This window comes from Microdochium trichocladiopsis (genome assembly GCF_020744255.1).
Source record: "Microdochium trichocladiopsis strain MPI-CAGE-CH-0230 chromosome Unknown B0I36scaffold_8, whole genome shotgun sequence".
NCBI lineage: Eukaryota > Fungi > Ascomycota > Sordariomycetes > Xylariales > Microdochiaceae > Microdochium > Microdochium trichocladiopsis.
In genome coordinates, this window is record NW_025763551.1 from 714,838 (window position 1) to 729,068 (window position 14,231).

Here is a 14,231-nt window from a genome sequence, read left to right on the forward strand (position 1 = left end):
GGTGGTGCATGTCTTGCATTTCCACGCGGTGCACGATGCCCGGTTAGTGGACCGCCCCGAGACAGACTACTGTGCCCCCTATCTGGTCTCAATTACAAAAGCCTGCCTCGAGATTGGAACTTTTGCTTTTTCCAAGCCACCAAGCATCCTTTTTTTCGATGTCATGCGCAAAGTTGTCGGCGCACGGCTTGTGTACCATGGTTCTGGGTCGATCCCAAAGGGCTGTGATCTTCTCCCGAGCAGGGTAACCGGATCTTTTGTCCAGCAAATCCGATTGGGCCGCTCCTAGGTTGTGCTGCTACTTTCTGGATCAAGCTTCAGACTTGTGCATATGTTATATTGCGGCGCCGGTGGACCCCGCCGGAAGCACCCACTGCTGCAACTCTCGAGCGAGGAAAAGCAACACATTGAAAAGCACGGCCCGCACAATCCCCAAAGCTGCCGTGGCGCACGACCATGGCATGCGTTGCCGGAGGCCGGTCTCGAAACTCTAAATCAATGGTGCCATTGCTCAATTAAGCTTTCGTGAGCAACCCCCTCCTTCTCTCACTCGTTGTGTAACGTCAGCGCTCCGGTCAGAGACACCGCGACATGTGGTCACAACTCAAAAATTCTTTAACCTCTTAGCAGCGTGGACACCCAAGCGCAAAATGTCACGGCCGGTCTAGACCGCGCGCCAGACTGTGGCTGAACCGCCATGCAGGACCGCAGGGTGACGTTGTTCTGCAGACTTGAGCTTGCAAACAGGGTGGACGGCCACAGGAGGAAGCTGCCCTCGTGTCATTCGCTCTTCGCGGGTGTGGCTGTCTCGTCATTATGGAATCATGTTGACCTCATAAAAGGAGCATGTCGAGGCACGCAGGGGCATCACAGCAGCTCGAGCTTACAATGCCTGGGAGCCGACTGGACTGGAGATCACATGCGTCGTCTACGTACATGGTCGTCAAGTCGTGTGTATATTCAAGTAGAGAAAGAAAACAGTAGCCAACGTTCGGTGCGCGAAGAAGGGGTATCTATCAACGATAATAAGTCTTTGCGCTTTCTCTCCACTGCGCCAGCACCACCGCTACCAGACGATAAAATCAAATGTGGCATCCATCTCGAGTCCCGGATTCTTATGCTAATCTTGTCATTATACTGGGAGCCAGCTGGGACTGCCAGGCATCCCCCCTCAACTTTGTTTTTGCCTTGCCGCATCAAGCCAAGTGCCTGGCCCAAGTTGGAACTGTACCTCTAATCTTCCACATCGATGGACAAGACCATTTACCGATTCCGAAGATCCGGCTTCCTCGCCATGTTGACGACAGGAGGGGGTGCGTCATCCAGCGGGTATGGTAATGTGCCAGTGGTTGGCGTTGTCCGCCGTGCTGGTGGCGCCGCTGCGCCTGAGTTTTGGTGTTCCGGAAGAGGAGTCTTTGGTGGTAGTGGTGGCGGCTGCTCGATACGGTGAGGCTGATGCTGTTGAGGTCGCGTCTGCGTTTGTGTTTGGGAAGGAGGAGGAGGCTGTGCCTTGTCCTGCATCGGGTGTCTCCTGGGCTGCTCGTCGGGCGACATGATGGCAATCTTGTCGGAGCCAGACGCATGGCGGTACTGTGCCGGTGTAGGGGCATGGCCCAGCAGTCGGTCGCCATCGACGGACAACGGCCGATCTCCGGACGATAGCTCGAGCGGGCGAGTCTCGGGCATCGTTTCGAGTCTGGCAGGAGCTGGCTGTGGCGAGGGATGGCCAGTGGAGGGTCGTGATCGGTCGCCAGACGTGCGCGGTGGAGACATGCTCGCGACATCCGATCCTGGCAGCGACAAACGATCGATGCCTGAGTCATAAGACTGTCGCGGCAGCGGCTCATGTCTGACATGCATAAGGGGCACTGCCGGTATGTCGCCCATCAATTCAACAGCCAAGGGCTGGCTGATAGACTCCATAGGCTCGGTCGCGACGATGTTGGGCGTGTTGCTCATCCTCTCCCAGCGCTGCTTCGCGCGGTGGATCTTGGCCAGCTTTGCAGACGACTCCTGCACCATCTTCTGCTCGGCCGGCCGACCGAGATACCTCCTGGTACCAGTGCTGATGTCTCCCAGTCTGTGCCACTCGTTCATGGCGAACTCGCCAACACCGACCTCCACGTTAAGGCGATAGTAGTTCTCGATATTGACACCTCTCTTTGGGAGAAGCTCCTTCATCATGCGCTCGTGAATGACCTCACAGCCCTCGATCTTGGCGATCAGTTTTCTCCTGGCTTCAGCAAAATCGCCCATGAATCCTTCGTACCACACATGCGAGTTTCCATCTGTGTTTCGTGGCCGCCGTCCTGTGCCTATACTGAGGAACACTCCGACGTCGCGCCCAGGCCATTCGTGAACAGTGGCCTCTTCGAGCGCAAAGGGTGATGGGTTAAAGGTGCCAGCCCCGTCATCATGGAAGATGGACTGGCCAACTCTGATAGGCTTGAAGGCCAATCCGATTGCGCATGTCGCACGTCCCGCCTCCCAGATCTTGACGTCAGGCTCTGGTGACAGCTCCTTTCGCGAATCGTACGAACGCAGCACAGCAGGATCGCCACCTTTAGGAGTGCCTTTGTATATAGCAGTGACGGCTCTGCTGGCGGGTTAGTCATCCATGGCTGACCAACCAAGACATGTAGGATCACTTACGTTTTTGTCCGGTTCTCGCGAGAGTCGTAGAGTCGTGCATTCGGGTCGCCATAGCCACCACGATAAGCTGGCCTCGCCATTTGCGCCGTGGGGCTCCGAGCACTGAAACTGACCGTGCTGGCATTGCTGGCAAGACGCCTGGGGTCGCCAAGGTTCCCGGCGCTGGACCGCGACGCGATGGAGGCTGGGCTTCGAGGATCAGTTGGGGTTCCATCGTTCCCCTCAGTTTCAGACACCGTGTGCTCCCTCACAGCCTCCTTGATGGCATGCTCGAGCATGGACGCCTTGAACAGCGTCGACCTGTAAGGAATACCGGCAATCGTCTTGTCCGTCTGAAAGACCATCCTCGTCATGCGGACGTACAGCTCCTTGCATTGTTCGAGGTTCAGGCGTAACCGTCCAAGCATGAGAGCTATCAGCCCGCCGGTTCCGGTTCCGACGATGAGGTCGAAGTGATCGCAGGGTCTAGGGATCTGGTCCCGCCGAGGCGCTTTGCCTTCTATTTCGACGTAGGTTCGGTGCATGAGCTCTTGAATGATGATGAGCATCGAATAGCCGCGGACGCCTCCACCATCTTTTTTTTGTCAGTCCATGACCACAGGCTCAAGGCGCAGATGCAGTACGGAAGAACGGCGCGGTCTATAACCAGCTTACCTAGACTGAGAACACGTAGAGGCGGACCTCTTGTGGTGTCTTTCCTCTTCATCCGGTCGACGTCCATCTTTGCGGACCCGGTGCGTCCTCGGGCAGTGTGTAGTTCGGGTTCTTGCAAACCAGCCGCCGGTGTATGCTATGCGACAACGGTGCCTGCCGTGCAATCGCGGGGCGATGTCGGGCTAGGGCTAAGCAGCCAAAGGTTTGCTTCGAGCACGAAGGGTGTGTTGTTCTTTGTCGCGACGGCACACAAGTGAGTTGTTGGCGGTCAAGCTTGGGGGCTGTCGAAAGATGTTGTTGGGGCGGGCAAGCGACAGGCTCTGTGAGCTCGGCGACCAGGAAAGAGGCAGGAGCGCAAGGCGGCGGGCTTGGTCGCGCTGCGCCAAGAATGCGTGAGGCAAAGTCGTAGCTCGCCAGCTGCTTGGGATTTGCCCAGAGGGGCTAGTTATGACGATTTGCTCTACCAGCCGTAGTGGGGTCGCGCGCGCTGCGTCAACAACGCCTTTGTCTAGGAGCTGGGGGGAGCCCAAGTCTGAACGGATCGCAAGCTCTCCGCACAAAGATATATATCGTGGCGCAGAGAAAGATCTCAAAAGAGCTGCTAGAACATGTGGGAGCAGGCAGCTCGCAACATACACTAGCAACGGCAGAGCAGGTGGTATTATGTAAATGTGAGATGAGCATCTGCATTCAGGGTCGAGTCATCTGTCAGCAGCCTACCTTACATTTGCGGCGGTGTCAGCGACTCGCCCTCGCCCCTGGACAGACAGCTCCAGGCAGGCAGGCATTGACCTGTGATTCGCCCGCGTGCTGCCGTCGTCAGCGCCTTCCGTACCCCGTACCTTGGCGGAGCCGCCGCGGTACCCGCTCACGAGCTCTTTGCTCTGTTCGTCCCGATCCCTTCTGTCATCTTTGCAGCATCCAGCCAGCCTCGCGCAGTTCGTGCTTCGCTCCGCCCGAAACGATGGGACTCTTTCCCCGAGGCCCGTCTGACACAGTCTCGCACGGCACGTCGGTTTCCCTTCAGAGTCCCGACTCTGCAGTGAGCCTGCAGGCAGGGTTCGGTAGGCTATTCATCCCCAGCACGCTGGCCCGGCGGTCTCATTCAAGGTACCACGCTCACGCAAATCAGGAGGCCGCCCAACTGAGCTCCCCTGCCTCGCAGCCCCAAAGATTCGCGCTGGAGATCATTGGAGCTGGCAAGAGGCCCAGGGGGATGTCCCAGTTGATTGGGCAGCAACAACTTGCTCTGCGAAGCAGCCGTGAAGATCCCGCCCACGGACCGATGCAGTATGCGACGCCTAGCAGCACCGTTGTGGCTGTGCATCTGCCCAAGACAGGGCCGTGATAGGGCGTCAGGTTGCTGGCGCCACTTGCTCCATGCAGGGGTGAGCTGGGTCGCGTGCCCAACGGACCGGCCCCTCGGGTTGCATGATGGAGTTTTCCAGAACATTTCTCTGGGAAAAGCTGCTCCTAGGCGTTGATCTCCTTCTGCTTTGCAGTCGTTCAGTGGGACTTGGATGGGAAACTTCTGGGCTGCCTCTTTAGCTCGCCTCGCCTCGCTGTCATTCGGAAAGAAGAGTGTCCAACTCCCTCGGCATTCTCGGATCGCGGTGCGCTTTGGCTCCATAAGCGAAAATTGACGTGACTCGGCTCGGATGTTGTAGGCGTCGAGTCGTGGGGAGGAACAATCAGGCGCCGCCGCCGATAACCATGCATAGTACTGATCTGGTGTTAAACGCTTTCTCCCACTCTCTCTGCGACGAAGCTCAAGGATCTGTAGAACATGCTGGCATCATGGGTACTTTTATCTCGTCCGCGGAGATCGCTGCGATATCATGAGCGTGTCGAGATAGCGCTCCACCATGCTGTAAATTACGTACCTTTGCAATACTCATGTGCATGCGAAATTTGACATTCATATTTTTGGGTCATCATGGGGCGGCTATCATCCTTCCTGAAGTAGTCTCGTGATTCGGGACAAATCTAATGAAGAGAAGCGAGGAGATAGGCCAATGGGGTATGGAAGTAATGGTCAGTATGCAATAGGTGGCCTGCAGACCTAGTGCTTCTTGTTCTTAACTTGTGCGGCACGTCTGCACCTCTTCTAGGGTTTTGCTATGCTACACCTCACCTCAACTTTGTGATTCTGGGGCGTGCTGCTTCTTGAAAGGTTCGTGCCTGTCCTTCTGGCCGAGTGCCAGCGGTCGGGCAGTAGAAGGGCCCCAGCATATCAAAATGAATTACGTGGCGAGAACTCAGCAGTACTTCGTAGAGTGTCCCCTTAACTTTTTGGCATCGCTTTGTATCCGCCTTGACCTCTTCAACAGCTACTATTATCCGATTCCGTATTGCGTACTCGGATGATACGCATAAATAATATAAGGGTTGATCAGGGTTTAGGTGCAAGAAGTGCCTTAAAGAAGACCCATAATTCCCGTCCCCCGATTAACGTATCGTGCAAACTAAGTGTCTCCAGTCAAAACAGTCACATGATCGTGCTACCAGGTGCTCGTGGGCCCCTTTGACGGATCAGCGAAGCCCCTGTGTCTGCGTCAAGAATAAGAGCCCAGTACAGCGGGGGAGGGGGGCGTGGTTGCGGTGCCATATTCCGATGTGAGTATGGCATGGCACAGAAATCGTGTAAGTTTCCCTCTCTCCAGAGGAAGAACAGAACAAGACGTATGTGAAGTATGATACGAAGTTCGCCAAGCAGGCGTAAAGATTGAGGTCGAACCGCTCCGCGGTGTCGGGCTTCGCCGAATGAAATGAGCCGCCTCGAGCCGCCGCTCGTCGTGTGTAATCGGCCCGCCATGTGTCAGGATGTGGGGTTTCCCCCCTCGACATCCAGCCCTCCTTGGGCGGCTCTACGTCATTAGCGGGGCGCGTCTGAGGGAATGACGACACAGCCGCCAGGGGTCAGTCTTGCAATTTCGCACCACGTGCTCGACACTTGTTGCATGGCCAGGCACCATCTCCGAGCAGAGTGACGACTAGACGAAGCATGGGAATGAGGAGGATTCATACCGTGACTTCCTTTCATCTTCGCAAACTGGCCTGCGCAAGGAGCAGTCTCAAGCCGCGGTACAAGCAGTGTAACAAGACGAAGCGGGCCAGTTGTGCGTGAGCACCGTGTACGTTTGATTGCCAAGGCAACAGCCACTATCGGGAAACCTCTCAACGCTACATACTTAGTAGGTGCGATTACCAGCTGGATGTTCTATGGACATCAGTGCTGCCGGGCCGATTACTCCACGGGGTAGAATCTGCTCTCCAACGTGCAAGCTGGGGCGGCTGGGGTAGACAGTCCAAGCTTTGCTGGTGGAGTTATGAATTGGAATCTGTTGTTGCTGATGCAGCCCCCTCACATTTTCTCCCCTAGACATCGAGCAGCCGCCGTTTTAACGCTTATTCGTGTTCCGGAGCTTCTAGGACTAGCGGGGCAGGAGTAGGTGCCAAGGGCCATCGAGGCTCGTAAAACCCAAAACATGACGGCATGCACGCAACGGCTGATTCGGATCCGAGTCTGAGAGTGCTGGCAGAGGGATCGTCACTGTGCCTTGGGATTCCATGCCGCTGTGCCTTCGCGAACTGCAGGCTTTGTGGTGGCCTGCTGTGGTCTTGATCTCGATCACAACGACCCATGCTAAGCTGCCAAGCAGCAAGCAAGCACCCCTACCAGAACAAGACACCAGCAACCAGGGGGTGCCTCCCTCGTCGCTCTTTTCCCATGCCTGCCACAGCAAGACCTGCATCGGCGAGTCGTGTAGCCCGGCAGCAACACCGACATGCGTGTAGGCATTCCCCACGTAATCACGGCCCATGCTCACATGCAGTAGCGATCGTCAGTGCCGGGCGACGATCCGGGGCTCGCTCGCACACGCCAAGTTTAAGACCACGGCTTGTTACTCCTCTAAGCTTTGCCCATTCGTGCTGGTCCCGCTCCTTCCATGGCTGAAAGCCCTGCCAGTGTGCCAGGTGCCCGTCACGGCACCCAGGGGTCGGTCTGGTTCGCTCATTCCTGCGCTGTCGTCAACTCATAATTCAAAGTCTATAAAGGCGGACCGCCAGCCCACCCGGAGCCTCGCCTTCGCGCTGGTCCATCGTCATGCTTTTTGCTCCCACCTAAGGTGCCCGCCCTGGAAGTCCCATCGAGAACCTATGCTATCCTAGCATCATTCGACCCCTCTAGAAGCACGGCATACAAATCATAGTCAACATGAAGAAGTTTGGCAATATCTACTTTCTGGCGACCATCTCCGTCATCGGTAGGTAGAAGGGACTCTCTTCACATGAGATGATGCTCTGGCGCTAACGACATGGGTGTTACCAGGCGGTGCCCTCTTCGGCTTCGACATCTCGTCGATGAGCGCCATCATCTCGACTGAGCCGTACAAGTGCCAATTTAATCGCCCGGTACGCTTTAAACGTCTGGCCGTCAAATGCTGGATATGGACGATCGACTAATCAATTCGTGCCATGTAGCCATATATCGATGAGGAAGGCCGGTGCTATGGCCCAACCGATACTCTCCAGGGTGGCATCACAGCCGCCATGCCGGGCGGCTCCTGGTTGGGTGCACTTATTTCCGGCTATTTGACTGATCGCTTTGGTCGCAAAACCTCTATTCAAATCGGCTCTGTGATCTGGTGGGTTCAGAGATTGAGTCATCAAGTTTCGACTCGCGAGAACAATTAGCTAACTTGTCGGTACCCAGGGTCATTGGCTGCATCATCACATGCGCTGCCGTCAACGTTCCTATGCTGATTGTCGGACGCATCATCTGCGGCCTGAGCGTCGGTATCTGCTCCGCGCAAGTGCCTGTGTACATCTCCGAACAAGCGCCACCTTCGAAGCGTGGCCGCCTTATTGGCATGCAGCAGTGGGCCATCACCTGGGTTCGTCTTCGTCACTTTTCTCTTCTTTTTTTTAAAGATGCGGTCATCATCGTTGCTGACGCAATCTAACAGGGCATTGCTATCATGTACTTCATTTGCTACGGTTGCAGCTTCCTTGGAAACGAGTCCGCGTTCCGCGTTCCTTGGGGTGTCCAGGCTTTCCCAGCTTTCATTCTGGGGATTGGCCTCATGTTCTTGCCCGAGTCTCCTCGTTGGCTTGCCAAGAAGGACCGCTGGGAAGAGTGCAAGGAAGTCCTCATCCTCGTCCACGGCAAGGGTGATCCCAACTCGCCCTTCGCTGCAAAGGAACTCCACGAAATCCAGGAAGTCGTCGAGTTTGAGCGTCGCAATGCCGACGTCTCAATCTTTGAGCTCTTCCGTCCGAAGATGATCAACCGAACCCACATTGGTGTCTTCACCCAAATCTGGTCTCAGCTGACCGGCATGAACGTCATGGTAAGCATCGAGTCTCAGCGGTCACTTTCATAAAGCAGAAAGCTAATTCTTGCGACCCCCTTCCAGATGTACTACATTACCTACATCTTCACCATGGCCGGACTTGGCGACCAGACGCTTCTGTCTAGCGGTATTCAGTTCATCATCAACGTTGTCATGACCGTTCCCGCCCTGATCTGGATGGACACTTGGGGTCGCCGCCCTTCCTTCCTCGTGGGAGCGTTCCTGATGTGTCTATGGTGTTGCATCAACGCCGGTCTCTTCGCTGTCTACTCGCGCCCTGCCCGCGACGGAGAGTTCACCAACCCGTCCATTTCCATGGTCATCAGTGGCCCGGCCTCTAAAGCTGTCATCGCTTCTACCTACCTCTTTGTCGCCTCTTTTGCGCCGACATGGGGTCCTTCAAGCTGGGCGTATCCCAGGTACGGAGTAACAACAATTTTGTCTTCTTTTGCACTGATTGCTGACCAAAGATTGTACGTTTCTAGTGAACTATACCCTCAGCGTGTGCGTGGTAAGGCTGTCGCATTGGCTACCTCATCGAACTGGGCATTCAACTTTGCGCTGGCTTTCTTCGTCCCCCCTGCCTTTGCCACGATTACCTGGAAGACCTACGTCCTGTTCGCAGTCTTCTGCTTCTGCATGTTCTGGCACGTCTTCTTCATGTTCCCCGAGACCGCAAACAAGACCCTCGAGGAGGTCGCCCTCATCTTTGAGGACAATGGACCTGGCTCCATCAAGAATATTGGAACTCCTGCCTGGAAGACCCACAACAACCGCCACAAGACGCTCAAAGCTGAGCGCAACGAGATTGACGTGGAGGAGAAACTGGCCGCCGAGCCTCGAGTCAGCAAGAGCTCTAACTAGCGATCTTGCTGTCTCGCTGAGGACCACTAAAACCCCCGCCAGGGCGGAGATCGCGTGCTTGTCGTTGTTCGACATGACTTGCTGAGGAGGTATCCATAGGAGGCGGATAGCTGGTGGTTATGGTACAGTCGACTACCGGATCGCAGAGCCTTGAATGTGCCCAAGAGGAATGACGGAGATAGCACGCAAATAAAAACACTGCCAAAGACTTGATTTTGTTGTTTAGATTTCCTATGAAGCAGTCCCGACTTCGGCGGGGCGGCAAAGACCCGACCCAGAGTTACGTCGACCTCGTCAATGCACAAGTCCTCAGCATCGTTTTGCAGCCGAATCAAATTGCGAGGACCCCTCATGGCCTCGCCGATGTGCAGAATCATAGCCTCTTATTGGACGCCAATCGAAAGGCAACACAGCAGCAGATGGCACAGAGCGCACCAGCGCACGGGTCCAATCTCAACGGCCAGGCCCTCGCCCCACTTTTTCGTGCCTGGATCGCGAGGTTGTGGATTAGGGGTCGGCGGGGATTGAAGGTTCTTCATCTGTACCTTGTTGCTCTTTGTGTGGGAATCTATGACGGATTGGATACCTCCAGGTACTTGATCATGAGTCGCGACTCGGGGCGATACCTCTGGGCCGGTCCAAGGTTGCTGCCAGCCGCTGTGGAAGGAGCTCCCGGCCAATCACGGCTCATCTGACCTAACGGCGGGGAACCACGTTCGGATGGACGAGGTGGTGCGGAGCTCAACCACTTTGTGGAATCCATCAGCCTGGTCCCTGGTCAGACAATGGCCATTCTTGCTAGCCTCACCACCTCTCAGCATTGTCAAATGCCAGCCTGAGCACGTCTCCCAGCCGAATGCCGTCCAGACGTGGCCTGCCGTCCATGCTGCTACCTCGGTGATCTTGCCTCGCGTGGTGTCCACCCGCACACCGCATCCCAGCGCAGCTACAGCATCGCCGTCGTCGGGCTTACTCTTCGATGGAGCCCGCGGCGAAGAAGAGGAGACTCGCTCCCAAGGTCGAGGCCCAGGGAAGCCCGACGCCGGCGCATTATGCCTATGAGTCTGTAAGCTACTTCAACCAACAAGTGCTTGCCGACAGTGTTCCTCCCCTGCGACACAAAGCTAACACGCTCGCTTGCCCTCGCCATCGTAGCCGTCTGCCGTAGTGCCACCGCCCCCCGCTCAAGATGCAAGCCTCCCACCGCCTCCCGAGAGGCTCGAGTTCGAATCTTTCGCCAGGCACCTACAGGATGCGGCTATGCTCATAAGCCGACAGACGCAAAAATCTCTCCACACAAGGGCCTCCGTCTTGATGCTGCGCTGGGAAGGCAGTGGAGCCGACACACCCGAGGCTGACACGGACACTCTGGAACATCTCCTTCGCGATCGTTATGGCTATGCGACACATCGATACAACATTCCGAACAGCTCGAAAGCTAGTCTGAAGCTGGGAGTGCGGATCCAATCGTTCTTGGAGAGCCAAGGGCCTGAACACCTCTTGATTGTGTACTATGCCGGGCACAGTGTTATGGGTGCGGACAACGAGCTGCATTGGACCAGGTAGGTTCGACGACCCCGGTCGTGTGCGAGCAAGTTAGCAGTACGATGGCCCAAGTTGATTCTAATGATGTGATTTCATCTGTAGTGAAATTCGTGACGATGCCCCAAGAATAGTATGGAAGGGCCTGCGTTGCTTGTTCGAAGAGTCGTCATCTGATATATTGTTTCTCTTCGACACGTATGCGGCTTACGAAGCGCCATTCCAGCATAGCGCCAGCGTGCAAGATGTTCTGGCATGCGGGACTATCGACAGCAAGCCTCGCGCACATGTGGCACACTCATTTACGGTCCAGCTTGCAGACGCATTCTACAGGCTTTCGGGCGAGCGAGCCTTCACGCCTGAGCATTTGTTTCATTATATCGTTATTCAGCGACGACACGAGCTGGCACATGCAACAGACTTCCCCAATGGCACAGGCAGGCTCGATTTCCAGCACGATCATCTGCCGTTGCTCTACAAGTTGGCTGCAGGCACTGGGCGAAGCCTGACGCTTACGCCTTTGCCATTACCAGATACATCATCCGGAAACCAATCAGAGGGAGACACTGCGAAAGGTTTTGAAGATGCAATCATACGACCGAGTATGGTCGCGGGCTTGACGTTTGACGAGCAGAGAGTCTTGGTTTGCACAACCTATGTTGGCGAGGCGAGTCCGGACATGTCATCTTTCCACAACTGGCTCAAGCAAAGGGCTGGGGACGTATCGACGATCAGTGTGGAGGGCATGTTTCTGGGACCACCGACTATGCTTCTCATCTCGATGCCAATGTCTGTGTGGAACATTGTCCAGCACGACAAGGTCTGCTGCTATCTCGGATATGTCAGCTCGCACAACATGACTCATCTGTACGAACGTTTGATCCAGTCGCCTGCAATCAAGACGGCCGTTGCGGAGGATATGGAAGCCGGCCGGGTGCTTCTAGCTGCACGGCATTCAGCTACAGCGAACCATACTGGTCAGCGACATGATGCGTCTTCGAAAACATCACAGGTACTGCCAGAGACCCCCGTGCGCTTGAACGAGCGACTTGATCCTCATAGTCTGCCACGATCCAATTCCGCTCGAAAGCCTTTGTACACGCATTCGTCCAGTCGCCCGGCGAAATCGGCCAGGCCCGATCCTGAAGATTCCGCCGAGATGAAGGAGGCTGCAGAACAGCTCAGCGCCTTGAGTCATATGCGCCATCTGAGCGATGATGCAGGACAAGCGAGCTCGCCCCTTGGGGACCACCGGGCCAAGCGTGACTTTGATGTCGTCACCCCGGACACCTCGAGTACATCTATTGTGCCTGAAATAAACTCCGCTGGTGGTCACGATTCAACCCCATCGAAAGGGAAGCAGCAGCGGCGGAGCCTCACCAAGCAGCTACCACGTCAGGAGACTCGATGTGATCATTGCAGCCACGCACCGTTCAAGGATACGTCGTCACTGCGCAAGCACATCGCTGCTGCTCATACACGGCCGTTCCCATGCGCATTCTCGTTCGCAGGATGCTCGAGCACTTTTGGATCCAAAAACGAGTGGAAGAGGCATATCGCATCACAGCACTTGTGCCTCACGTACTACCGGTGCACGGCTTGTCCACAGAGCGCCAGCGAGGGCAAGGGCAATGAGTTTAACCGCAAGGATCTCTTCACTCAACACTTGCGACGGATGCATGCGCCTTTTGCAATCAAGAAGGCTCTCACGAAAGGCGACAGCAAGCTGCAGATCGAGTGGGAGACTCATGTCAAGGAGATGCAGCAGTCGTGTCTAGTCGTACGGCGGAGACCGCCGCAGCGTTCAGCGTGCCCAAAGCCAGACTGCGCGAGCGTGTTTGAGGGTCCGACATCGTGGGACGAGTGGACCGAGCATGTCGGGCGGCACATGGAGAAGAGTGAAGCCGGGCGTCTGAACGTCGATCCGCTGCTGGCTCAATGGGCACTGGATGAAGGCGTGATAGAACGCAGGGCCGATGGCGAGTATCGACTATTGAATGGTATGGGGTCTTCATCCCCTGTCGAGGGCGGCGGCGGCGGCAGCGGCATTGTGAGTATTAATCACACGACTGAGGTGTATCACCGTGAAGCGAAGGAGCAGGCCAACGATGTTGCTCAGCTTGATCATGGCAAGCAGCATGAACGAGACGAGGAGTACAACCACGTTGGCAAGCATGACTACAAAGATGACCTTGAGAATGAGCGCACTATCGTGGCTGCCTCGACGCTCAGCACGGCGATGGAGGTCGATCGGTGATGACAGAGGGCCGGCGGCATGCCGAGTCGCATGGCGTACTGTTTGTGCATTTTAGCGGTCATGCGTAAGAATTCCTCGATAGATGGCACATATCACGACGGACACGACGGCATGGGCCCTCTCTTTGTCCGGCAGGGCACGACCAGATACGAGGTCTGGCCACGTTGGACGGCATAGACATGAGTCGGGGAGGCGTTTTTGAACTTGAGCGACCCTGCATCTTTGTTTCACATGGCTTTTTGTTGTTTGATATGACTAAATGACGAATACAAATCACGACTGACGACCTAACTGAATCAACATACTCTGGCTCTTATCGACGCACACCTTGTGGTTGTTCGTCTTCTTTCTTGAGGCTCTTCTCTGCTTTGTACTGTGTCCAGCTGGATGCTCGTGGCAGATAGCAAGCCCAGACGGACTGTTCCGACCGATAAGCACCTTCAAAGATCCTTACTGCCACAGTTTGCATATTGGCAGGATCAAAATTGACAGGGTCGTCGGTCGCCCGGTGCAAAATCGGTCAAGAGGTCATTCGCAGGACTGGGTGGAACTGGTAGCGCATCGGCGGGCATAAAGTGATTCCCATGCTCTCTAGACTTCGTGATGGCTTGGCCATTTTTGGCTCTCCGTGTCCTCGGTCTGTCGATAATACAACGCAAGTAACTTTCTAGGCCTGGGCGGGGATGTCGGCTTCTTCTCACAAACGCATACACACTCCTGGACTGATTTTGTACAGACTCCAGTGGGCTAGTTAGCACGGAGTGGCAAGGATGGCCAGACGTGAGGCACAATTATTACAACCTGGTTTTCTTTTCAGTCATCTGCCGGCCTCTCTGGCTGGCTGGCTGGCTGGCTTACTATTATTCATTCTTCCTCTCTCATATCGGCATTACAAGCTAGGCTCT

General features: G+C 55.6%; 3 protein-coding genes across 3 annotated transcripts; 2 read left to right on the forward strand and 1 right to left on the reverse strand.

The window, feature by feature from the left end:
* Positions 1-1,263: 1,263 nt before the first annotated feature.
* Positions 1,264-3,373, reverse strand: B0I36DRAFT_375887 (acyl transferase/acyl hydrolase/lysophospholipase; the record flags this gene model as incomplete). The annotated part of the gene is made up of 3 exons (XM_046160408.1): positions 1,264-2,596; positions 2,653-3,226; positions 3,307-3,373. 3 exons carry the CDS (start codon positions 3,371-3,373, stop codon positions 1,264-1,266), a joined length of 1,974 nt encoding a protein of 657 aa, XP_046009111.1.
* Positions 3,374-7,328: 3,955 nt separating this feature from the next.
* Positions 7,329-9,745, forward strand: B0I36DRAFT_150520 (high-affinity glucose transporter). The gene is made up of 6 exons (XM_046148504.1): positions 7,329-7,574; positions 7,640-7,722; positions 7,792-7,955; positions 8,024-8,204; positions 8,277-8,660; positions 8,727-9,745. The coding sequence occupies exons 1-6, from the start codon at positions 7,526-7,528 to the stop codon at positions 9,525-9,527; spliced, it is 1,662 nt and encodes a 553-aa protein (XP_046009112.1). The 5' UTR covers positions 7,329-7,525; the 3' UTR covers positions 9,528-9,745.
* Positions 9,746-10,306: 561 nt separating this feature from the next.
* B0I36DRAFT_329388 (uncharacterized protein) lies at positions 10,307-13,631 on the forward strand. The gene is made up of 3 exons (XM_046154711.1): positions 10,307-10,593; positions 10,683-11,089; positions 11,175-13,631. The coding sequence occupies exons 1-3, from the start codon at positions 10,507-10,509 to the stop codon at positions 13,324-13,326; spliced, it is 2,646 nt and encodes an 881-aa protein (XP_046009113.1). The 5' UTR covers positions 10,307-10,506; the 3' UTR covers positions 13,327-13,631.
* The last annotated feature ends 600 nt before the right edge of the window (positions 13,632-14,231 follow it).